This window comes from Oreochromis aureus, linkage group 10 (assembly GCF_013358895.1).
Source record: "Oreochromis aureus strain Israel breed Guangdong linkage group 10, ZZ_aureus, whole genome shotgun sequence".
Taxonomy (NCBI): Eukaryota; Metazoa; Chordata; class Actinopteri; order Cichliformes; family Cichlidae; genus Oreochromis; species Oreochromis aureus.
This window is the reverse complement of record NC_052951.1, coordinates 18694435-18720597: the sequence shown is the minus strand read 5'-3', so window position 1 is coordinate 18720597 and position 26163 is coordinate 18694435. Positions and strand designations below refer to the sequence as shown.

Here is a 26163-nt window from a genome sequence, read left to right as displayed (position 1 = left end):
TAATCTTTATAGTAAAAATAAAATAAATAAAAAAACTCCCACAATAATAATTGCATTTTTATTTACTGTGTTACATTGTGCTGAGAAGAGGACAACACATTATTTAGTGCCACAATGCAAAGAAAAAAAGATATATAAACAATTTTTTAAAAAAAATCAAGCAAGCACATGAAAAAACATTTTGGCCGTGTGTCAACATGTCCAAACCTGTATTGGATTTCAGCAGAAAGAACAATATGGAGCTTTATCACATCTGGCACAAAAAATGAAAACATTAGATTCATGTTTTTATTTTTTATTCAAACCATGCCTTTTAGCCACAGCCTATAATAACCGTTCTACATCTTTGGGGGTGGGATTCCAGACTTATGTAAGACAGTGTGAATATAAGATGCTGCGCATATCACATTGGCAATTCCAAGGTGCTTCTCTTGCAAGGAAGAATCAGTTGGTTGTCACCGTGCACAGGTAATAATCTCTGTTGATTTCAACAAAAGCTCTCACACGGAGTTGGGTGTCTCTGAATTTTTTTCCCTTGTACCAGAATCTGCCTGAAGACTTCTTCATCATCATCATGGCTAAATCTGAAACTTGTCTCGTCAACTTGCGTTACCAAGATGGCAGCGAGGGAAGCCCCTCCAACCCTGCCAAGTTCAAAAATCAAGATTTCGCTCAGATAAAAGCTGACTGCCTCCGCAAAGGAGGGCTATTTGTGGACAATGCGTTCCCACCAAACAGTCGTTCTTTGGGTGACCTGCCTGACATGAGTCCCTCACAGGAGAGTGAAGTGAAATGGCTTCGACCAGCAGTAAAATCATTTTAAATATATTGATTTTTTCTTTTACTTTGAAATCTGATGGATGGTTAGCATTTCTGTACAGTAGGGAAACATTGTTTTTACATGCTTGTTAATATCAGATTTGTTTCCACTGTCTTTTCAAGGATTTATTGAGAGAACAAGGAAACAAGGATAAGCCTGCTTTCTGTACAGATGGTACATCACGATTTGACTTTGGACAAGGTGAAGTGGGTAAGCAAAACTTTCTTGCTTATAGCTAATGACAATGATACTTTGTTCCAAATCTTGAAAAAACTATTAGTTTCCTTTTTTTATCAGGTAACTGCTGGTTTTTGTCTGCAATATCTGCACTGACCTTCCAAAAAGGTCTAATGGCACAAGTTGTGCCAATGGACCAGTCCTTTGAGGATTATGCAGGAATATTTCACTTCAGGGTAACAAAGGATTAATAAATGTGTCTAAAGAATACCTTCACAAAACAGAAACACAACACATTCTTAGCTGTCCTCTCTGTTTCAGTTCTGGAGGTTTGGAAAGTGGGTAGATGTTGTCATCGATGATTATCTGCCAACGATCAACAAGCGGCTGCTGTCTGTGTCCTCAAAAGATGGAAATGAGTTCTGGGCTCCTCTGCTGGAGAAGGCATATGCCAAGTATATAACAACCCCACACACTTTCATGTAAATCAGTTCAGAAGGTTCAGAAAATATTTACAAATGTTTCCCTTCCTCTGTGTGTCTCCTTCAGAGTTTGTGGTTCATACGCAGACATGCATGGTGGGTCATCATCAGAGGCTTGCAAAGATTTCACTGGAGGTGTGAACCAGATTTACCATCTCACAGAGGCCAACGCACCGAGCCACGATGAGCTTTGGCTGACACTGAGCAGAGCCACTGAGTGCAAATCATTGATTTGCTGTGGGACTTTGCACAAAAAGGTAAGAACTACTTTTTTAGAGAAACAATAAAACAAAACAAAATTAATTTAAAAAAAAAAACAACCCTCAATAGGCAATTTATCTTAACTGTCTTTTTCAGGATTTTTTGGCCAACATTGGATTGGTAGATGGGCACGCTTATTCTATCACAGAAATCACTGAGGTAAATTATGAAGCTGCAAAAGTGTGTTGAAAATAGGAAAAGGACAGTTGTGACAGTATCAGTACCTGCTGATAATGATGCAAAGGCATTTCTAATTTATGATTTTTTCACTTTATCATTTCACCTGAAGGTGGAATTAAACAGCTCCAAAGTAAGACTGGTGCGAATCATGAACCCATGGGGCAAACGGGAGTGGAGCGGAAAGTGGAGCGACAAGTTTGTGGTTTTATCAAACATCAACTTACATGACTGGGTTCATTTTTATTTTAACAATGACAGAATTTTTGTCAGTTCTAGCTGTGTACTAAAACATATGCAAACATGAAACTGTAACTTTATTATACATTTTTTTTATAATCAGAATTCTTTACACAGTTCACTCCAAAGCTCTTTTGATTGACAGGCGTGGCTTAGTTTCTTTTTCTTTTTTTTTATAACCTAAGCAAGTTAAACATCTAGAAATAATTCCAGGTTTGGCATTTGGATTAAGAAGCTGTTACTGTAAACCCACAACGCACACAACAGAGAATATTGGTGGATGATCGCCAGATCCTTTCTATTGTAGATAAAAACAAAATAAGCATCTTCCATCCAAATGACAAAATGAAAAATACTCTCCAGAAACAAGGCAAATCAAAAAAACAAATGCTCATATATTTATATATTTATATAGATTGATAGTTATATCATGGCTGATATACACATTTATATACAAAAACAAGTCTGTTTTCCTGCATTGAAGTCTGTCATTAACTTATTTGTTTTATGTTCTCAGGTCAGATTTGTGGAACAAAGTAAGGCCAGATGTTCGAAAAAAGTGTTTCGACCGTGATGATGGAGAGTTCTGGTAAATTCATTAATTAAATGTCCCACATGAAGAAATTTTTTTTTGCTATTAAAGCATATTAAAGCTCTATGCTCTAATAGCTCTGAAAAAATAAAAATCATATGATCAATTTGTAGTATGCAGTATTTTGCAAAGTTTTTATACTATTGGTTGATATTTAATGTTTATGTTCCTTTTTTAAATCTCTATCTGCTACTCTGTCTGGTAGGATGGAACTGGAGGACTTCTTTCGCTATTTCAGTGCCGTATTCATCTGCTGTGAGACCCCTAACTTTCTTGATGGCGACTTTAAATGTCAGTGGAAATGCATGATTTACGATGGCAGGGTAGAAGAAGGCGCTGCGAATCACTGTGAGACGAGTTCATTCCTTTGTTAACTTTAATTATCAGTAAAAGAATATTGTGGTTTCTCTATCAATTTATCTGTGCAAGCACAATGCAAACACCATTCATCTCTCATAATGTTATTTGCATTGTTAATGTTTCCTCACTCTCTGTAGCCACCTTTGCAACAAACCCTCAGTATCGCATCCAGGTGAGTGTTATAGACAGGCTGGAGCCAGAAGACAAAAACATCTTGCTCTCCCTGATGGAGAAACCTCAGCAGGATTCTCGCAATGAGATAAAGCTCAACCCCATTGGACTTACCATCTATAAGGTATTTATTCTGAATGGTCTTCCTGAAATATAAATAACTGTTAAATACTACAACTGAATAGTGAAGAAGAAAAAAATAAATTGTTAAAAGCTATTAAAATAATTTTTGAACAACAAATTCAATGACATTACTACCAAAGCAGCAGTACCTACCCAGCACGACAGCTAAGTTAGTAACATAAAAAAAAAGAAAGAAACCACACATATTCTTGGAAACACTGCCCGTCACTGATTTCTCATTCACTGTTGAATGTTACCATGGAAACAAGCAAAACTGCTGAATGAAACTTTTGTTTCTGTTTTACAATCAACAGGTCCGGCCAGGGGTAAGTACAAACAATGATAAATATATGAAACGTTGCCTATGCACTGAAAGTAAAGTCAGCGTTGAATTAACCTGAGTAATATACACTGATACTTGGGAAACAATTTCATCATATACATTCCTTCATATTTCTCCCAGACCCCACAAGGACGCCTGGGGTCTGATTTCTTTAACAGGACCAGTCCTGTGAAGGCACCAACCATTTATACTGGTTTCAGAGAGGTGGTTGAACTCCTAAGTCTGGAACCTGGAGAGTATGTGATCATCCCGTTCACGAACAAACCCAATGTTACTGCAGACTTTGTTCTTACCATCTACACCAAAGCTGATGTTAAGATCAGGTAAAGGCTTTCTCTGACATTTCACATATATGTCCCACTGAAGACCTTTTTTCCAAAGTGCCTTATTTTAATAGGATGGTTGCTTGGCTGAAAGTCAAATCTAATATGATATTTTACCCTGTTTTCACGTAATAAAGAGTTAAATTAGCATTCATTTAAGTTAATTTAGGTAATCTCAAAATAACAAAACAAACCTTATCATGATATCACATTAGTTATTTAGTTAACAGAAGAATCCATGGGGCAGTTTTCTCTTTGTTAACCAGTGATCAGATGTTATCACTACAGACTGTAAAATGTGGGAGAGCGACTTCCTCATAATTGTTCAGTCATAATAAACTGGCATTCCTTTACTAATCAACACATTCAGCTGTAGTTTTTATTCATTCAAGGTCAGGGGAAGGTACTGCACTGTGTCTTTCTCAGTCAATAGTGTGATCCTCATTTAAGGTGTTGTCTGGCCTGATTACAACTTCAGAGAAGGCTGATTGTCCAGCTATATTGATAGCTGGACAATCAGACTATCTTCAACTATTCAGACTAATTAACCTTTTCAGCCAAAGCCAAATTTTCTCTTCTGCATCCAGGTCCTATGATGGAGGAGATGAAAATGAAGATAATGACCATCTTTCTGAGGTTTGAAAAGACCGTGTTGTATAATTTGATGTGTCAGTTTTAGCCTCTATTTTACACTACTGCTGTCTTGTAGATCCGTGACAAAGACAAGGAGAGAGTCACTGATGATGATCCCAATCATGCCTTATTTAAACTCTACGCTGATCAGGTGTTAAAATTTTGTATTCTTTCTTTAAATCTTTAACTGTTTTCTCCCAGATCATCCATTTCATCTACACTGATACATTTTAATTGTTTCTCTGCCTCTTGTTAGAATGATGAGCTAATTCCTGGACAACTCCAGAAGCTCCTGAATGACAGGTTCCCTCATGGTAAGATGATTGTGTGTGCTCTGAAAAAGTTCAAAATCTTTATTTGTTTCTTGTGGTTATTTGTTTGCTTTTATCAAGAAAATTAATGTTTTTCAACCATCCACAGGGAGTGGCCACAGGGGCTTTAGTTTGGATACCTGCAGGAGTATGATTGCCTTGGTGGATGTATCCTAAATATGGAGCTTTTTTCCTTTTGTTTTCATGTAATGCCACACCCAAAATTATCAAAGCTGATTATCAAACTGTGAGCTGACCACATTTGTATTGGAGATAAGAGCTTTTTGTAAGATATCCTTAACCTGCACAGCTCGACAAAAGGATGACGATGACCTTCGCTGAATTCTCAATTCTCTGGAAGAAGATTCAAGAATACAAGGTAATGCAGCAAGTATAGTCTCCAAGGTTTAGATGGAATTCAATTATTTCTCCAACTTTTAGAGATTTTTTCCTCAAAAAAACAGTTGCAGTTTAAAATGAAAAAATGACATATGTTCAAACTACTTGCTTCTAATTTAAGTTCATCCTCCTTGTAGAATCTCTTCCATCGCTGTGATGTGAATGAAAATGGATCCCTGTCTAGCCCTGAGCTCCAGAAGGCGATGGAAGCTGCAGGTAACACTAATTATTGTCACACATTTAAGTGTAATAACACATTTGGAACTTGATTCACGTTATAACTGGAGAACTCGTCACTTTCTCCTCGTATCTTTACCAGGAATGGATGTGAATGATGGCATTGTGGGGCTGATGATGTTTCGGTATTCAGGCTTCTCCAGCACCTCTTTGGAGGAGTTCATCACCCTCATGTTGCGCCTGGATAAGATGTCAGGTAAGCGACGTGGCAACCACAAATCGAAGAATAAATCCACATTATTTATCTGTTTTAAAATGTGCTTAGACATCTGTTGCATGGGGGTTTTCTACACAGACATTTTCAAGGGCAAATCATCTGATGGCGTAATCCACCTGAACTGGGATGAGGCGAGTATATTTCCACTTAATACTCTTTAATGGTGCAGACCTCTTTTCACCTAAGTATGCAGTTTCTTTTTGAGGTGTTACTATTGATTAACATTTGCTATTGTGTTTAATTATTATATTAGGATAAGTAAGAATTGCCTTTTACTGTTACAGGTGTGTTAAGTGTAGCTAATCTAAAAGAAAATGACTCTTACAGTCATCCATCCATTATCTATGTTACTATAGTTTTGAGTAAATACAGAACACATACATGGGAGAACTGTAATACAGAGCCATTACAGTGCAGAAATTAGCCATAACCTAAATAAATCATAAGTCTAAAAGTTGCCTTTTCTTTTGTTTCAGTGGTCTGTCATCTCGATGTATAACTAGACCAGACCAAATCAGGAGAACTGTATGAGAAGATTCCTGCAATCAGACTTGCTTTTATGTCTTAATGCACCAGTATGAGAGCTGGACAGCTTTTATAGGGGTGGCCAGGCTGAAATTATTGTTTTTTCTTTTGCTTTTTCTTTCTTTCAAATCACTGTGGCCAAATATATGATCTTTTTGACCATTTCCTTTCATTATTTGTACAAAAAAGTTCTCAATACTCTATGAAAGTTACCAGCAAAGGCAAACCAGCTGCATTCATAAACTATTAGGGTGCCACGGTCAGAGAGGTATACCTGCTAATTATTGTTTGGGAACATGATAACCTAGAACTAAGTTTTAGAGCCAGCTTCAGGGGTGCAGTTTTGGGGATTTTTTGGGGGGTGGGATTACTTGGGGAATCCCCAAAGTCATTTAGACCAATAATGTCAACGATTTTCTTTATTTTTTTTGTTTAATGTTGTTGTGACACAAATGAGGAAACTGATTATTTGACAGTTAACTCTCCTCCATTCTATTATTAAAAGCCTGGATGGAGTTAGGACCAGACAGTTAGTGATATAACTTCCTCAACAGTGATGAATATCTGTGTTTGAGCAAATTATACAAACTTAATAAAAAAATAAAAAATAAAGTAAAACATGTGGTGGCATAGGCGTAATAGTAACTCAGCAGCATTAATGGTGAAAGCAAATAAATACGTTCACATACTGTTCAATTCTCAATATCTGCAACTTTCTTTTTTTGGGATTGCAATAAAAACTGATACCCTCAGAATTATCTTCTGTACTTATTTCAGTGTGGAATTAATAATAATAATAATAATAATAATAATAATAATAATAATAACTTTATTTATAAAACACTTTCAAACAAAGTGCTGAACAGCTATTTGAAGACAGAAAAAGATAGATAAATAAAAGTAATATAGAAAACATGACACACTTTAAAAAATGATTGAAACCAGTAAAAACTTTAGGCAGAGAATAGAGATTGACAGACCACGTGACTTTCGCGCATTGCATTGTGGGTACAAATGGCAACAAAGTCAAAACACTGCATCAAGCACTAGTATTTCCAGCACCGGTAATCATTAATTCTGCGGTTTTAATCTCTACTTGCATTTTATTTGCCCCAAAAACAGTTCTGTACAAAATGACGGAGAACACGGCAGGTCCGTACAAAGTCAGACTTGACGAAAAGGCAAAAAAAAAAAGTACGAGGAAAAAAATCAAAGGAGTGAAAGGGTTAGACCCATACGAGCATACAGAGTAGAGTAAGGACGTTAGCGTGCTGCCCAACTTTCATCACGCACATATTTATTATTATATGGTCCTAAGTGTGAGTGCATACACTCACAAAATGTTGAGTAACTTCAGATCCCTGCAACAACCCAGGTCCAGTTTACTTTGGTGATTTGGACTATTCCATTTCACAGCTGTTGTTAAATTTTTTTCCTTTATCTCCTGTACAGGCAAACGCAATCTATTTGTCGTTTCAGGTTGTAGTATCACACAACATTTTCAGATCTAATAGAAAAAAAATGAGTGTTTCGTAATTCATTTAACTTATTGGCATTATTGTTTCATTCTATTATAGAATCTTACAAGAAAGAGGCAAAATTGTAAAATTGTAAAAATTCATCTGTCGGCCATCCGTTGGCTCTTTGTTACTTTGGAAACATGGCTTAAACAATTTCTCTTCCACGATGTAATCCGATAAAAACCGATCTCTTTACCCGTCGGCTTCCCGTGTTTGTCATGCGACCAGCTATTGCAGTTAATAATACAACAGCTTCTTGCCATTCTTGTGTTTCTTTTTATCGCTGTGTGACTGTCTTCATATGAAAGCCTGCGTGTGCTAGTACCGTTTGCCACTCGTACGCACAATCCTTTGCGGTTTTACCCCGGAATGGCATCACATTTTCAATCTCTGTACCTTGGGCCCGGAAGCATGATTCATTACGTTATCACTTAAAGACCGGATACCGATCATGGAGGCTAACAAGGGCTGCCCAAATATGACATCACTACCCAGAGTGCATTGAGAAGTAAATAACAAAGGCGACCTACTGGTAAATCGGTTTTATATAAAATGTGCTTAAAAGGAAAACATTTAGCGTATTTGATTACCACATATGTGTTATTGAAAGCACAGTACATATTTTAGCGCAAACATGTCTTAGTGGCCGGGGTTCCCTTTAGAGTTACTATGCAAATTGGTTCCTGCCAAACAGTTTAATGAAGTTATTCTTACCATTTTCCAATTAACAGATTCCACCAGGGGTAAGTACAAACAATAACAAATATATGAAACTGCCTGTGCACCAAAAGTAAATTCAGCATTTTAATAACAATGTACACTTAGACTCAGAAGAGTATTTCACTAAAGTTCCTTCATATTTCTCCCAGACCCCACAAGGACGCCTGCAACAGGATTTCTTTCAGAGGAACAGGCCTCTGAAGGCAGACTAGTCTTACAGCTCTGAGCCAGATCACATTGAACTACACAGTCTGGAACCTGGAGAGTATGTGATCATCCCATCCACCTATAAACCCAACATCACTGCAGATTTCGCTCTCGCTGTCTACACCAAGACTGACAAATGAGATCATGTAAAGAATCCTTCACATAATGAAGGATTAATATGATTAATTCAGGATAATAAAATACATGAATGATTTACTTAACAAAAAACACCATAGGGTAATTTCCTATTTGTTAGCCAGACATCAGGTGTGTTATCTCTGCTGGCTGTGAAATATGGGCGGTGGGGTTCAAAATGGTCACATGAGTCATACTGTCTCATATAATTTTTTGCTGGGCATTTCTATTTATTTCACAGCCTGCATAGGCAAAATGCAGCCATGTAGTGCATTTTCTGCACAGATAAGATAAATGCTGATAAATAACATGAATTTATCCATACCCAAAAGAAATAATAGGCTAAATGATTAAAATATACAAAGATAATACTACTGATAGTTGGCCAGGTTCATCAATTTCTATAAAACAGAATAATGATTATGTAAAAGAATAAGTTCTGTGGACACTGGAGGTTAGTTTGAAGAAGTGATGTTGGGATTCAGTGGATAAGGTTCCTGGTTTAATCTCCTGATCTTCTGTGTGGACTTTGAATGTTCTCCCCTTTAGAGGACTCAGGCTGATTCCCACATTCCAAAGACACAGATCTTCACTGGTGACTCTAAACTGGCTTTCACAAAGAATAAGAAAATAAAACAGGATGATTTTTCAGCTCTGACTCTGTCTGTTCTCATTTTCCCCTCTGCTTTCAATAGAAAATATTATTTGCAACATTAAGTGATGTCATCTTCAGTATAAACCGTTACACACACTGTGCTGCCATAAGGAAAATATTTATAAGGTAAAAAGAAAAGCTGGAAAATTACACAAGCTTGTGTAAATAAAGCTTCTGTAGCTTATTAGTTTAGCTTACTATGTAACCCCAGATAATAGTATGTTTTGAGGGCCAATTAGCAGCAGCCTATAAAGGGCTGCCAGTTAACATCAGAGGCTGCTGCTGAAACCTTGTGCCACCACTGGGCTAATCGCTTTATTTTGTCAGCCTCTCCCGGTTTTTATTACCACTCGGCAGGACGTTATAAAGCTGAGTTTTTAAAACCTTACGATGTAACTACAGCCCAGCCCATGGCGCAGTATATTACTGACTAACCTCGAATTGTAGATTGATTCTCTCAGTTGTTCTGATGACTGAAGTTTGGTCCGTCAACGGCCTCCTGACATGCAATTGCATTTGACCTTAACCATCGAGAAACCTCATGTTAACTTTTATCGAGTGGAAAAAGTTCATTCTCTAGTTTCAGTGTTTATATTATGCTAACCATAGCTGTGTTCCTAGCCACCACGTAGCACATTATTATATACCAGCTATCCCAACTTCAGTAACCCTACAAACGTCACTGCTTCATTTATGTTGGAATTGATACCAGAGCTGTACGTTTTAATTTTTTCAGAAATCCCACAGTCAGAACATGCTATATTATCTTTAGATGGAAACTAGCAAACTAACTCCCTGCTACCTTCTAATTCTGTTAAATTTTATAAATCCTGTTTTCATGGATGCTTGGATTTTAAACTTACTCGTTACACCTGGTAGAGCAGCCACACTGATTATTTTATTAAAGATCAAGGAATTTAGACAGTTTTTAAACTCTCAGTGTTGCCGCAGTGTTCGTTTCACCAGAAGTGGAGTTTGGACCTGGAAACAGCTAATGACTTCAGACTTAAAGACCAGATACTTGTGGGGGCCAACAGTCACTTATGGGGACAAAATGCCCAACCCCACAAGTTTGAAGGCATTTCTGTGGTTTTATTGTCAGGGTTACAATTAGATCATAGTTAGGTTTACACTAAGGGTTAGGGTTAGACATTTATTTTTGATGGTTAGGGTAGGTGGCTAGGGAAAGAATTATTTCAATGAGATGTCCTCACTAAGATATGAAGACGAGAGGCAGTGTGTGTGTGTGTGTGTGTGTGTGTGTGTTTATTAACCTTTGGGAGCTGAGTGAAACCCGGTCCTTCTTCACAGGTGGCAACATGCTGATGCAGCTGATCGATGCACACACGCATAAACACAACCTTTTCTCATAAGTCACCATAGGTCACCCACAGAACTACACAATCTATGCAGAACAATGCTTTCTAAGCTTGCCAGAATTGAAAATTCAAAAGTTACAATTCTGGTTTTAGTAGTCAGTGGACAATAATGTATAAATAAACAAACAATAAAGATTTTCTTTTTAATAAACAGGGGTTTGATCGGATTCTCAGCAAATGTTGCAGAAAGCAAGCTGTAAAAAACTGAAGCACTCAGAAGATGTGATGTGTTATCTAATGTCTGGAGAGGAAACAAATCGAGTACAACATGATGGCTCCACAGCGTGAGAGAGAAGACCCACATACTCTGTCCCAATTCCTAGGGCTTCACAGTCTACGAGGGGCGGGGTCCTTCGAAGACAGAGAATGCCGGGAGTGCGAGACTCTGAAATGGGACGGTTTAGCCAGATTTGCGTCACCAGCTGTCTCAGTGGAGTTTAATAAACTCAGCCGCCTGCTCTTTGCTCCCTCAAACATAACAGTACGTTGGAGTGAATTCTCTATAATCTCACACTTATGTTTACTCAGTTTTCTGTTTGACGTTTATTCATGTGTGTAAAAACTACAACTTTAATCTCAGCCAAACCGATTTATTCAGGAACAAATAAAAAACTGAAAAAAAGTTAAACAATAACATTTTTAAGTTAAACAATATATCATTTTAACCTGAGTAGCATTGTCACGGTTCGGGTATTTCATAGACCCTTTCTCACCTGACATGACACTAGTGCTGGGCGATATGGAAAAAATATTTATCACGATATGAATTATTTTATATCACGATAACGAATATATCACGAGGACCTGTGGTCATCTGGAAAGTATGCAGTCTGTAAACAGCGAGTGGAGGGTGCGTCTTTGTTTTGAGTTTACAGTGGTGGAAATCACAACAGCACCATGTCGCAAAACCACAAGATGTTTCCCAGACTCCTGTGTCGTGTTCTCCTTTTGCTTTCTGCAAGAGAAAATAGAGCCAGCTTATCTCCCAGTTTACTCGCTGCTGCCATTTGACCTTCCACGCTATACATCAATACAACAGTTATAGCCCAAATTTTAATAATATGCAGCATTAAGTCAGGACACTCATAAATGGCAGGCATGCTACAAAAAAATTGACAACTTATTGGACCATTTCTAGTTAAACTGGGTGACCTAACACTGTAAATCAAAAAGTTGCACGCAATGATTCCAACCACGAGAAATTTATTTTGAGTGTCTTCATAGTTTTATTTTTGAGATACACTAATTTCATAGTTTTATTTTTGATATACTACAGGAAAAATGAAAATAAATATTATAATGAATCTCAAAATAAACTATTTCCAAGTAATTTGCTCCCCCAGAAATGATACAGGCATGATCAAACATGACAAAACACCAACATGGCTGTGGCTTTGGGTGTTCCGGTTTTGGACAGTCCGCCAGCAGGATAGTTGCTGACATATTCCACCTGTGTTATGAACAGGCGCCGGCACATGTTTCTGGAATATTATGTTTTTGTTGCAGACACATATGCACAAACAGAGGAAGGAAACCGTGACCTAGGGCAAGCAATGGAAAAATACATAATAATATAATAAAAAAAATCCATGACCACCCAGGGTTCCTGGGACCCAGGACCCTTAAAAGTAGTTATATAAAACGGAGACTTATATATCATGTTTAATATATTTTATGTAATAAAAAAATTAGGGATAGAAACGGGACAAATAGCACGTATTTTTCATAGACCCTTTCATCATATCGCCCAGACATGGACACCCCGTCAGAGTTGAAAGCTGACAGCTCACAGATTCTGATGCTACAGGTTTCAATTACAACCTTTGCTTAAGAAAATTAATGTCTCATTTCTCCTGTTCAATACTGAAAAAATGTAAACTTTTTAAAATTATGCCAAATTGCAAAAAGCTTAGCTGTGTCTCTAATAAAACCTCTGTTACTTCGCTCTGCTTCTCCTTAGCAGCATCCGGTAATGTTCATATGCTGATTCATGGTTTTCTTTCGTTTTTGATCGCGTGCAGATCTCCTGACCACAAAGTTCTTTAACAGTGACATCCAAGAGCTCCTGCCAAGTGTTGCACACCATTCCATCCTGACAGGTAGGTGTGGAAGTGATAGAGGTTCCACGGAAGACCATCTTCCGAAGCTCAGGTTCATCATTACTGGGCACAGAGCTTGGGTTCTCTGGCCATGTGTCAGGACCATTGAGGAGAAAGGACGGTCCATTAGACCACTAATTAGGCACCTTGAGCTCAGCGAGAGCCTTGCCCCTCATCAGGTCATCCACTGGATTACTCTCGGAGTCTATGTAGCTCCAGGTACAGTTTTCCGTCAACTCCTGTATCTCAGCTACCCTGGCTCCTACAAAAACCTTGTAGCGGCAAGACTGTGAGCTCAACCAGGTGAGAACAGTGGTCGAACCAGACCATAAGACTGTCCTTTCAATCGCTGAGGTGAGTTCCCTACTCAGGGTACTGGCCAGCTGCGCTGCCAGCAAAGCTCTGCAGAGCTCTAGGCGGGGAATGGAGAAGGCTTGTTTGGGAGCTACATGAGAGCGAGCTAGGATGAAGATGAGGTGAACTTGCCCATCTTGTTCTGCAGTCCTCATATAAGACACCGCTCCGTAAGCTTTCTCAGAAGCATCAGCAAAAATGTGTACCTCATGGATGGCTCCCTTCAAGTTAGCACTGGAAGGAACATAGGCACGTGGGAAGGTTAGGTGAGGTCCAACCAAGCTTGCAGGAGGGTGAAGCTCCGCCTCCCAGTCCACCCACCAAGCTTGCAGGAGGGTGGAGGGGAGATTTGCGTCGTCACAACCATGCTTCAACTTCTGCATCCCCCTGTAGCTGCCTGAGATCCTTTAGAGGACCTTTTCTGTACTTGAAGCATGGCCTGACTGATTCCTTTGGTGATTCAATGGCTAACATCTGTGCCCAAATGGGTTGTACTGTGAGAAGACTAGAACTCTATAGATGTTTCAAGAGGGTTGGCACCTCTTTTTGGATATGGACACAGGCCACCTGCCAGCCGCTCAACATGCTTGACCCATCCAATTGGTCCGGATGTTCTAGTCTGGGTCCAGTTGAGCCCAAAGCGTGGTCTCCAGCAGGTTGGCTGATTTCTCTATGAACTGGGTGTATTGACCACAGATCCAGACTCTGTGATCTTGTTCACTCCAGAGGCAAATGGCTCCCTATTGAGACACTTGGATCATATACTGAGCCCACTGACTTTGGGGTGTCCCACTGCAGCATTTCCTAAAGGGATGGCCAGCCAATTTAATCAAACAACTTGGTCTGTTTGGCGCTTTAGAACTTTGGCTTAGTTTTTATATTTTATTTTAAACTGGTTTATGAGCTTTTATCTGCTTTTAGACTGTTCAACTCTTGTGGCAGCAGAAAACTTCCTTCTTTACAGGTAACTCCTGATTTTTGGATCAACCTTCTCTGCATTTCTGCCCAGTCCTTTGAGGCATCAGGAATATTTCAGACTGGGATCCTTTACAAAACAGGACCTTTTTATTAATCCTTATTAAGCATGGGCATGACTTGATTCCTTTGGTGCATTCAATGGTGGCATCTGTGTGTGATGGTGTATCAGTCAGGATGCAGGAAGGAGGAGAGGCTTCCACTTTGCTGGATTGTCACCGCCAGCTGTTTTATTGCCACCTAGATGCTCAGTGTTGCCAGCAGTCTGTATTAGACCAAATATATTACTGCAGCAGCTTAACTAATATGAACTCAAAATATCCAATGAAATAAACCAACACATCCATTTAAATATATCTCCATAATATATAATATGATAAGCAGGGCCTGCAACCTATAATATGATAAGCAGAATCATAATCAAACAAGAACTTTGCTGATCCTGAATAAAATTACTACATAATGGCAGCAGCCAACCTCTTTTTGGATATGGAAAGCACTACGTCCACCTGCCAGAGCCGCTCAACATGCTTGAATAACTCATCCAATTGGGCGGATGTATACAGGGATTGGACAGGCTGGGTCTGCCCCCGGGCGCGTGTGTTAAATGATGATTGGCCCTTGAAGGGTCCAGCCAAGCTGGATGTGGACTGCTGCTGGGCCTCCAGGTGGGCCGAGGTTCTGTATGGAATGGGTGTATTGAAGATCCTAGCCAGTTGGAAGGTGTAAATTCAGGTGAGAGACTCCTATAAAGGTCCCCATCTTGTTCACTTATTCCTGGTGGAGGGGGTGTATTGAAACAGGCCCCATCCCTATTGCTGCAGAGGGTTGGCGTATGACTATACTGAGGCTGAACTCTCCCGCTTCTCGTGAGAGGCTGTGGGGTGTCCCACTGCAGCATTTCCCTAAAGGGATGGCCTGTGTAGCCGACATTGAAGTAATCAAACCAGCTTGGTTGGCATGTTTGGCGTTTAGGACGCCAAACATTTGTTTGCCGCCGCTTGCCGTTTTTGCTGCCGCTGCCGCTGCCATATTTTATTTTAAACTGGTTTATGTTGTGGTACTTTCTTTTATTTCTGCTTTTGATCGTGACTGTTCCATAATTTAACTCCGGCAGCTTGAGAAAACTACTATTCCAGTTTCCCCTCTTTTATCAGGTAACTGCTGGTTTTGGGTCTGTTCAATATCTGCACTGACCTTTCCAAAAAAGCCTGATGGAACAAGTGGTACCAATGGACCAGTCCTTTGAGGATTATGCAGGAATATTTCACTTCCGGGTAACAAAGGATTAATAAATGTGTCTAAAGAATACCTTTACAAAACAGAAACACAACACGCTGTGGTTATTAATCCTTATTAAGCTGAGGACATGTAGCTCCATCCGACTCTACCTTGATAACTGCATCTGGCTCGAAGGACCAAATATTGAGGAGTATTAGGTGAGGGCTAGTTTTTCTTAGGTTCAGCAGCTAACAAGATGGTGTATCAGTCAGGATGCAGGAAGGAGGAGAAGAGGCTTCCACTTTGCTGGATTGTCACCGCCAGCTGTTTTATTGCCACCTAGATGCTCAGTGTTGCCAGCAGTCTGTATTAACAAATAAATTGCCAAGAGACCAAATATATTACAGCAGCAGCTTAACTAATATGAACTCAAAAATATCCAATGAAATAAACCAACACATCCATCTAAATATATCCATGACATAATATATAATATGATAAGCAGAAACATTCACTCTAATCATTAACAAGGAACTTTGATGCCCGGCCAAAGTGGCTGAATAAAATGACTACATAATGTGCGTGACAGCCTTCTTCGTGTTCAGAGGCACCTGTTGATGCCTTTAATCACAAGGTGCAAAAACCCCAACACGCTTAGTACCCGCCATCCACGCATCATCTTGCGGCGACAAAGTAATTAAAGCTCTCTCTTCTCAAAACCATCCCCAAACATATTTGAGGAAACTTACTTCTAGTCATGAACTTAACACTTGGAGCATCATGGTGAAAGATGGCAAACAGGAACACAGCTTACACGAGAAGATAAAACACAGAACTAAGCCGGAAATACAATTTCCCCTTCTGGAGTCGCAGCGCAGTACCTCAAACTTCTGCGTACGTCATTTTCCACAACTCCACCTCAAACAATATAGGGCTTTTGGAGTTGATGTAAGCCTGCAATGGAACATAAATCTCAGACCCTTTTATACAAATATAATGCTACTTTAGCTTGTCTCACAAATTGCTGCAGCAGTGGCAATTATAACAATGTCTCTAACAAACACAATGAAGAACATTAAAATCATTCACTGTAGGTTACAGTCGCTTTGATTTTGAAAACAGATTAGCTGTTTAATTTTGATCTGCCCTGCCTAATGAGAAACCTGACACCGGGTTATTTGCATGCTAACAGTGATTGGATGTTTAGCTGGGGGGCTCAAAACATTCCAAAAATTTGACTTAAGGGGGCAGGACGTTTGTTTAAGAGTGCGTTGCTCCCTCCTACCCCGGTGTAGTGCCAGCCCCGTTTGCAAGTACCCAAAGACTTTCATGTTCACTCCCTGGGAAGATTGTGCTTACTCTACGATTGAGGCCATAACAGAGTGATACCACCTTGTGGTCAGCAGAAACACCCCCCCCCAGCAGCTTCTTGTTAAAGTTTCAAAATTCAGTTCCGTTCAATTCAATTCAATTTTATTTATATAGCGCCAAATCACAACAACAGTCGCCTCAAGGCGCTTTATGTTGTAAGGTAGACCCTACATTCTTTCAAAAGAATTGAAAAATGTATAACTCTAATTATCAATTATTTAATATTAAATGCATCAATCCACTGGACTGGACATGATAAAGTGCACTCAGATTTTAATGCTGTCGTTGGTTTTCTTTTATCATGTCCTTGACGTTACCTCCTTGACATTTACTACATTAATTTTTGTCTCACAGCTGTTCATTATTTAGTATTTTTGTAATGACACAAATATTGTAATGACAACTAATGCTGAAAAAAAAATCTAGTAAAATTTGACTAAAATAAAGGTGAGCACAGTCATCAGCAAATCCTTGCAGATGCTCTTCTGCCAAAATTCTTCGGAAAATGGCAATGATAAAGAACACGCAAACAAATTTGGTATGTCGTCTGGACTTACGGACTGAACATATTTACATTCTGATCTGTAAATTGTGTCTGACTGATTCATGGAATTGTCTGAGGTGTTAGGTCTCTCTTCAATTGCTCCTGACGCAACTGAGGTCTCGTCTGAAGTCCAGAGGTGATCGGGCCTTTGCTGTCGTAGCTCCCAGACTCTGGAACAACCTCCCTCCTTATAGTCGTTCCTCCGAGTCTATCCAGTCTTTTAAATTGCGTCTTAAAACTTATTATTTTAGTCTGGCTTTTGATTCAAACTAGTATGTTATTTCGTGGCTAGTTTTTGTTTCAAACAATTGTCATATTGTTTCCTGCCCTCCTTTTAACTGTTTTTTTTTATTATTCTGTCTTATGCTATTGCTCTGACCAACTGTGAAGCACTTTGGTCAACTTTGTTGTATTATTATGCGGTATAGAAATACATTTTGATTTGATTTGATTTAAATCTCGATGAGACTTCACCTGGATAAAATAAAGGATAACTTGACACAATGGTTGGACATGAATACTGATTACTCTGTGGCTATTTTCTTTAGCAGATTTTCTTTTACAGCCTGGACAGATTTTGTTTTTCTTTGTTATTCTGTTAATTAAAAATTAAAATCTATTTCTTGTTAATTAATCATGAGATCTATACCTATAATTTCACATGCCTTTGTATTTATTTATGTGTAGCAATCCTGGCTTCAACCATCTGAAATAGACAGGTATTTTCCACTTTCTTTTTTTTATCTTTCCAGTTTGTTATCAGTTCCTGTTCCCCTGGTTTTCAGAAAATTCCTTGCAGTTTCACACTTCACTTGTAACTTCAGCGTCCTACCTGTTCCCATGCTTTTCACACAAATAACTGTTTACTATACCTTTATCTGGAAATAGGATACATTACAATGCAACAAGATCTTCAAGTTGGACTAAAATGGTTTACTGAGTGATGTACAAGAAACAAAAATGAAATCATTAAATCAAACAGTCACTTGCAGTATCAAGATTCAGTAAACTACAGTCCCAAAGTACGTTTTGATATGCTCCACCATTTTACCTTAATGGGTCACACTCCTCCTGGGCGCCTCCTGGGTGAGGTGTTTGGGGCATGTCCCACTGGGAGGAGGCCCCGGGGCAGACCCAGGACACGCTGGAGAGATTATATCTCTTGGCTGACCTGGGAACGCCTTGGTGTTTTTTTTCCTTTTTAAATTTACACTATAACTACCCTACATCTTTAGGATTGGGATTCCAGTCTTATGTAAGACATTGTCATATATAAAAGAGGGTGTGTGCTGAGCATGTCACATCTTGCAATTTCAAGGAACTCGTCTTGCAAGGAGGGATCAGTTGGTTATCACTGTGCACAGGTAGGCTCTCACACGGAGTTAGGTGTCTTAGAATATTTTCTTTTTCTTTGTACCAGGATCTGTCTGAAGACTTTGATCACCATGGCTAAATCTGAAACTTGTCTCATCAACTTGAGTTACCAAGATGGCAGCGAAGGAAGCCCCTCCAACCCTGCCAAGTTCAAAAATCAAGACTTTGCTCAGATAAAAGCTGACTACATCCGCAAAAGAGGACAACTGTTTGAGGACAATGAGTTCCCACCAAACGGTCATTCTTTGGGTGATCTGCCTGACATGAGTCCCTCAGAGGAGAGTGGAGTGAAATGGCTTCGACCAGCAGTAAAACTTTTTTAAATATATTTTCTTTCACTTTCAAATCTGATGGATTGTAAGTCAGCATTTCTGTACAGTAGGGAGTACAGATTCTTTTTAAATGCTTGTCAACATCATATTTTTCTCCACTGTCTTTTCAAGGATTTATTGAGAGAACAAGGAAAGAAGGATAAGCCTGCTTTCTGTACAGATGGTATGTCACGATTTGACTTTGGACAAGGCAAAGTAGGTAAGCAAAACTTTCTTATTTATAGCTAATGACAATGACAACTATGTTCCACAGTTCAGTTCATTTTTTATTTTAAACATGTACGTTCACGATCATTACATAATATCATTCCATTTTTTTTGAAAAGGAGTAGGTAGATGTACACACTTATTTGGCCCTACCCCCTCAGATTTTACATCTCATTCATTTAATTTTCTTTTAGTTTTAAATTAAACAAACAAACAAATGAAACCAAACCAAAACAAAAAAAAAAATATCACAATATAGTTTCTTTCATATAAATAAAGACAGAATATGTAAATTTGCAGATTCACAAATAATGAAACCAACAAACCAAAACATCCCTTCAATTACGGTCCTGTGTTAACCCTGTTTTCTTCATTCTTATATTTGTTTAAAATTAGTTTTTTATATTTTATTTTAAACTGGTTTATGTTGTTACTTTCTTTTATTTCTGCTTTTAGACTGTTCCATAATTTAACTCCGGCAGCTTGAGAAAACTATTAGTTTCCTTCTTTTATCAGGTAACTGCTGGTTTTTGTCTGCAATATCTGCACTGACCTTCCAAAAAAATCTGATGGAACAAGTTGTACCAATGGACCAGTCCTTTGAGGATTATGCAGGAATATTTCACTTCCGGGTAACAAAGGATTAATAAATGTGTCTAAAGAATACCTTTACAAAACAGAAACACAACACACTGTGGTTATTAATCCTTATTAAGCTGTTTTCTCTGTTTCAGTTCTGGAGGTTTGGAAAGTGGATAGATGTTGTCATCGATGATTATCTGCCAACGATCAACAAGCAGCTGCTGTCTGTTTCCTCGAAATGTGGAAATGAGTTCTGGGCTCCTCTGTTGGAGAAGGCATATGCCAAGTACAGAACCACGTCACACACTTTAATGTAAATCAGTTCAAAAGGTCACAGACAAGATTTACAAATGTTTCTCCTACTCGGTCTGTCTCCTTCAGAGTTTGTGGTTCATACGCAGACATGCGTGGTGGGTCATCGTCAGAGGCCTGCAAAGATTTCACTGGAGGTGTGAACCAGATTTACCATCCCACAGAGGCCAATGCACCGAGTTGTGATGAACTCTGGCTGACACTAAGCAGAGCCACCAAGTGCAAATCACTGATTTGCTGTGGGACTTTGCATAAAAAGGTGAGAAATAAATTTCTAGAGAAACAATAAAACAAAACAACAATAATTAAAATCAAAATGAAAGAACCCTCAATACGTAATTTATCTGACGTGTCTTTTTCAGGATGCATTGGCCAACACTGGATTGGTAGATGGGCATGCCTATTCTGTCACAGGCATCACTGAGGTAAATTCTTGAGTTTCAAAAGTATATTCCATCTAGGAAAAGGGCTTTTGGTAAGAGGTTCATTGCAGCAAAATTGTAACAGTATCAATTAAAGAATACTTGGTGATAATGATAAAGAAGAATTTTTTTTTTTTTTAAAAACTTTATTATTTCATCTGAAGGTGGAATTAAACGGCTCCAAAGTACGACTGCTGCGAGTCATGAACCCATGGGGCAAACAGGAGTGGAACGGAAAATGGAGCGACAAGTACTTGACTTAATCAAACAACAAACAATGTCCATATACCGCTGAAAATGACACAATTTTAACTAGTGTTGCACCTACACATAATCAACTCATTATTATCATCATTATTATTATTATTATTATTATTATTATTATTATTATTATTATCATTATTATTTAATTAAAAGCTGTTTTTTGCAAAACCACAGCAGGGAGTTCAAGAATTTCTAAACATGAGATAAACAGTATAGTTGGAACAACATTAGTGGTCAATCATAAAAAGAGTGAGAGAGAGAGAAAACACATATGCACATATACATGTGCAAAATAAAAATGGCCAGACATTCACAGAGAACAATAGTGGTGGATGACCACAGGATGCTTTCTGTTATAAAGAAGAACAACTTAAGAACTTCAAGCCAAATGAAATTGTAAATTAGATATATCTGTTTTGCTGCATTAAAGTCTGTCATTAACTTATTTGTTTTGTGTTCTCAGGTCAGATTTGTGGGACAAAGTAAGTCCAGAAGTTCGAAAAAAGTGTTGCAAACGTAACGATGGAGAGTTCTGGTAAATTAGAAATTTTGCACACTGTTTACTCTCAATAGTTTAAAAAAGCTTTTAAAAACTCAAAAAAAAAAAAATCACACAATTATTTTGATGCATTACCAAAGAGTTTATGTCTTACTGCTTGATATTTAATGTTTATTTCCTATTTTATCTCTATCTGCTCATCTGGCTTTCAGGATGCAAATGGAGGACTTCTGTTCCTATTTTGCTAAAGTATCCATCTGCTGTGAGACCCCTAACTTTCTTGATGGAGACTTAAAATGTCAGTGGAATTGCAGGATTTACGATGGCAGCTGGGTAGCAGGGAAATCTGCAGGTGGCGATGTGAATCACCGTGGACAAGTTCATTCCTATCTAAACTTTAACTATCACTAAAAGAATATTTTGGTTTTTACATTTTTCATTTATCTGTACAAACACAAAACCCACCATAAATTTCTAAAACCTGTAACTAACAAATAAACTGTTTCCTCTCTGTAGCCTCCTTTGCAACAAACCCTCAGTATCGCATCCGGGTGACTGTTATAGACAAAAGGAGCCAGGAGACAAAAACATCGTGCTTTCCCTGATGGAGAAACCTCAGCAGGGGAATCGCAAAGAGATACGCCTCGACCGATATGGACTTAACATCTATAAGGTATTCATTCTGAATCCGCTTCCTTTAACTTAAATAATTGTTAAATACTGCAACTGAATACCAAAGGACAAGAAACTAAATCTTTAAAACAATTGTATCACCCTGTTATTAAGACACGAGTACTTTTCCTAATTTAGCAGCTGAGTTAGTAAGACAATAATACTAAAAAAAATGCCTTCACTGATTTCACATTCATTATTTAAAGTCACTATGCAAATTGGTTCCTGCGAAACAGTTTAATGAAGTTATTCTTACCATTTTCCAATTAACAGATTCCACCAGGGGTAAGTACAAACAATAACAAATATATTAAACTTCCTGTGCACCAAAAGTAAATTCAGCATTTTAATAACTTTAATAACAATGTACACTGAGACTCAGGAGAGTATTTCACTAAAGTTCCTTCATATTTCTCCCAGACCCCACAAGGACGCCTGCAACAGGATTTCTTTCAGAGGAACAGCCCTGTGAAGGCAGAAAAGACTTACAGCTCTGAGCGAGATCATATTGAACTCCACAGTCTGGAACCTGGAGAGTATGTGATCATCCCATCCACCTATAAACCCAACATCACTGCAGATTTCGCTCTCGCTGTCTACACCAAGACTGGCAAATGAGATCATGTAAAGAATCCTTCACATAATGAAGGATTAATATGATTAATTCAGGATAATAAAATACATGAATTATTTATTTAACAAATGACACCATAGGGTAGTTTCCTATTTGTTAGCCAGACATCAGGTGTGTTATCTCTGCTGGCTGTGAAATATGGGCGGTGGGGTTCAAAATGGTCACATGAGTCATACTGTCTCATATAATTCTTTATATGAGACATAATTTTTGCTGGGCATTTCTATTTATTTCACAGCCTGCATAGGCAAAATGCAGCCATGTAGTGCATTTTCTGCACAGATAAGATAAATGCTGATAAATAACATGAATTTATCCATACCCAAAAGAAATAATAGGCTAAATGATTAAAATATACAAAGATAATACTACTGATAGTTGGCCAGGTTCATCAATTTCTATAAAACAGAATAATGATTATGTAAAAGAATAAGTTCTGTGGACACTGGGAGTTAGTTTGAAGAAGTGATGCAGTGATGCAGTGGATAAGGTTCCTGGTTTAATCTCCTGATCTTCTGTGTGGACTTTGAATGTTCTCCCCTTTTGAGGACTCAGGCTTCTTCCCACATTCCAAAGACACAGATCTTCACTGGTGACTCTAAACTGGCTTTCACAAAGAATAAGAAAATAAAACAGGATGATTTTTCAGCTCTGACTCTGTCTGTTCTCATTTTCCCCTCTACTTTCAATAGAAAATATTATTTGCAACATTAAGTGATGTCATCTTCAGTATAAACCGTTACACACACACTGTGCTGCCATAAGGAAAATATTTATAAGGTAAAAAGAAAAGCTGGAAAATTACACAAGCTTGTGTAAATAAAGCTTGTGTAGCTTTATTAGTTTAGCTTACTATGTAACCCCAGATAATAGTATGTTTTGAGGGCCAATTAGCAGCAGCCTATAAAGGGCCTCCTGCCATGCGAATGCATTTGTCCTTAACCATCGGGAACCCTCACGTTAACTTTTATCGAGTGGAAAAAGTTCATTTTCTAGTTTCAGTGTTTATAATATAACCATAGCTGTGTTTGATTATATTGATTATACATGATTATATACCAGCTAGCCCAGGGGTCGGCAACCTCCGGAGCCGCATGCGGCTCTTTAGTCCTTAGTTTGCAGCTCCGGGTGGTTTGGGAAAATAAATTAGAAGTATTTAGCTGAAGTGTATTTTATTTGTGTTTAGTTCTTTTTTTAACTTGTAGTTCTAAATTGGAAGATTATTGTGATTTTGAAATATAAAAATAAAATTATATTTTATTATTTTTTCATCACTCAAAATAAGCGTTACACTCGCGGAAGCCGGTATACCCGCCGAAACGCCGTGCATTTATCGAGACTTTCGACCCCAGGTAGGCCAATTATGGATCTTCGGATCCACATTATGTCGGCAGCTGTTCTCCACCATGAACTATGTTAAAAACAAACACCGCTCACGCCTCACAGATGACAGCTTACAGTCCCGCATAAAGATGAGAGTGACTTCGTACCACGGCAGACCCGCTGCTTTTCAGCATCTCTTTATTGACCACTTTTCACACACGGTTGCTGTACGCTTACAGCCGGCTGAGCCCGACAACACAACAGCAGAGAGAGCACAGACTTTAAGGCGGCGAGGCGTGATTGCGGATGCTGCTCAGGTGCGTCTGACTCTCATGCAGCGGCACTGCAGACCACGCCCCGCCACACACATTAACCAGGTAAAATACATATTTAGGCAGTATTTTGCAAATATCTATTTTTCCTTTTTTAGCAGCATAGTGCTTTTTTTACAATTATTTTTTAAAAGTCAGGTCAAGGCTCCAAAAGCCCAAAGGCGATATAAGGGTGGCGGCTCACAACAGTTTTTGTTTGCTACATGGATCATTTTAGTTCAACTGGGTGTCTTTCCTATTGTTATATTTCTTTAAGAGTTCAAAATGTGTTAATTACATAAATAAAATGTAATTTTCTCTGTAGCACTTCATGGATTCCATAAGCAACACACCTTAGTAGCTCTGTGGATTCTTTTAAAAAGCAGTTAAAAACTTTTCTGTTCAAACAAGCCTTTTGTTGATCTACGTATTTTATATTCTTTACATTATTTACATTTGATCTTTTACATTGTGTATAATGTCTATTGATTGTATTGTTTATTTTAATATTTGTGTACAGCGCTTTGTGACTGCCTGTCTGTGAAAAGCGCTTAATAAATAAACTTTACTTACTTACTTTAGTTGTTCACACAAAGCATAAAGGTAAAAAAAACAATATATACAGTGTTATCTTCATTTTAGATTTCAAAAAGTATTTGTGGCTCCCAGTGTTTTCTTTTGCGTGGAAACCGGGTCCAAGTGGCTCTTTGGGTGTTAAAGGTTGCAGACCCCTGAGCTAGCCCAACTGCAGTAACCCTACAAACGTCACTGCTGTTTAGTTTTCTGCCTACATTTATGTCAGAAGTGAAACCAGAGCCGTATGTTTTAATCTTTTCAGAAATACACCTTTTCACAGGTGGCAACATGCTGATGCAGCTGATTGATGCACACACATGCACAAACACACACCATAATGTAATGTATAAATAAATAAACAAACACATAAAGCTTTTCTGTGTAACAAACAGGGGTTTGAATGGATTCTCAGCAAAAGTTGCAGGAAGCAAGCTTTCAAAAACTTTAACTGAAGCACTCAGAAGATGTGATGTGTTATCCAAAGTCTTGCGAGGAAACAAATCCAGAACAAAATGACGGCTCCACAGCCTCAGAGAGAAGACCCACATACTGTGAAATGAGTGACGAGACACAGAGTTAGCTGTCAAACAGCGCCACTGTGCGGTCACAGGTCACATTTTATATTAAGAAGTAGCTGCATTTAAAATATTTATTTTTATGTTCATCAAATTCACAATTAAGTGGGCAAACATAAATTACTAGCTTGAGCACGCACATATAAAAAAAGCTGGTAATTAGATGCCAAAATGTGAAACAAAATCATGTATGTTGACATAAACATAAACAACAACTCACTCACGTGGAGTGATGTTTTCTCCAACAAAATGTGAAGAAAGCTGAAGTAGCAATATGAACACGATAGAGTTAAAAAAATATTCCTCTCGCTCTCAGGTGGATCTAGGGCTTTGGGGTCACAGTACGAATTTAAAAATCATGCTGTTCAAGTCCTCCTCTAGTCGCCTTGTGTCCTTGGAAGATAAGTGACCATGAAGTGGCTCTATTTATTTGCATTACACATGATGAAAACTGTGAATAGGAAGTGCCATTGGATGTGATAACTAACAATTTATCATGCTCACTGTTC

At 38.3% G+C, this 26163-nt stretch overlaps 2 protein-coding genes and 1 non-coding gene across 3 annotated transcripts; all 3 read left to right on the top strand.

Moving 5' to 3' along the window:
* Positions 1-440: 440 nt before the first annotated feature.
* On the top strand, positions 441-7146 carry LOC116313245 (calpain-1 catalytic subunit-like). Its single transcript, XM_039618788.1, has 22 exons — positions 441-468; positions 545-808; positions 943-1030; positions 1118-1233; positions 1319-1452; positions 1547-1736; positions 1837-1899; positions 2030-2115; positions 2675-2746; positions 2955-3097; positions 3247-3404; positions 3718-3729; positions 3867-4069; positions 4657-4705; positions 4779-4853; positions 4959-5016; positions 5123-5181; positions 5324-5392; positions 5550-5628; positions 5732-5845; positions 5945-5997; positions 6343-7146. Exons 2-22 carry the CDS (start codon positions 575-577, stop codon positions 6367-6369), a joined length of 2082 nt encoding a protein of 693 aa, XP_039474722.1. The 5' UTR covers positions 441-468; positions 545-574; the 3' UTR covers positions 6370-7146.
* Positions 7147-18909: 11763 nt separating this feature from the next.
* Positions 18910-20945, top strand: LOC116330628 (calpain-1 catalytic subunit-like). Its single transcript, XM_039618460.1, has 6 exons — positions 18910-19253; positions 19389-19476; positions 20001-20116; positions 20219-20352; positions 20448-20637; positions 20741-20945. The coding sequence occupies exons 1-6, from the start codon at positions 19017-19019 to the stop codon at positions 20813-20815; spliced, it is 840 nt and encodes a 279-aa protein (XP_039474394.1). The 5' UTR covers positions 18910-19016; the 3' UTR covers positions 20816-20945.
* A 5146-nt stretch (positions 20946-26091) lies between these two features.
* LOC116313246 lies at positions 26092-26163 on the top strand. Its single transcript, XR_004198935.1, has one exon. It is a non-coding gene; the product is annotated as a small nucleolar RNA SNORD49 (small nucleolar RNA).

Excerpts from the sequence above, each read along its gene's own strand:
- LOC116330628 (XM_039618460.1), top strand. The coding sequence starts at position 19,017 with ATGGCTAAATCTGAAACTTGTCTCATCAACTTGAGTTACCAAGATGGC. Across the intron at positions 19,477-20,000 it reads CTTTGGACAAGGCAAAGTAG|GTAACTGCTGGTTTTTGTCT; the intron begins GTAAGCAAAACT and ends TTCTTTTATCAG. Across the intron at positions 20,638-20,740 it reads GTGGGACTTTGCATAAAAAG|GATGCATTGGCCAACACTGG; the intron begins GTGAGAAATAAA and ends TGTCTTTTTCAG.
- LOC116313245 (XM_039618788.1), top strand. The coding sequence starts at position 575 with ATGGCTAAATCTGAAACTTGTCTCGTCAACTTGCGTTACCAAGATGGC. Across the intron at positions 1,031-1,117 it reads CTTTGGACAAGGTGAAGTGG|GTAACTGCTGGTTTTTGTCT; the intron begins GTAAGCAAAACT and ends TTTTTTTATCAG. Across the intron at positions 5,017-5,122 it reads GAATGACAGGTTCCCTCATG|GGAGTGGCCACAGGGGCTTT; the intron begins GTAAGATGATTG and ends AACCATCCACAG.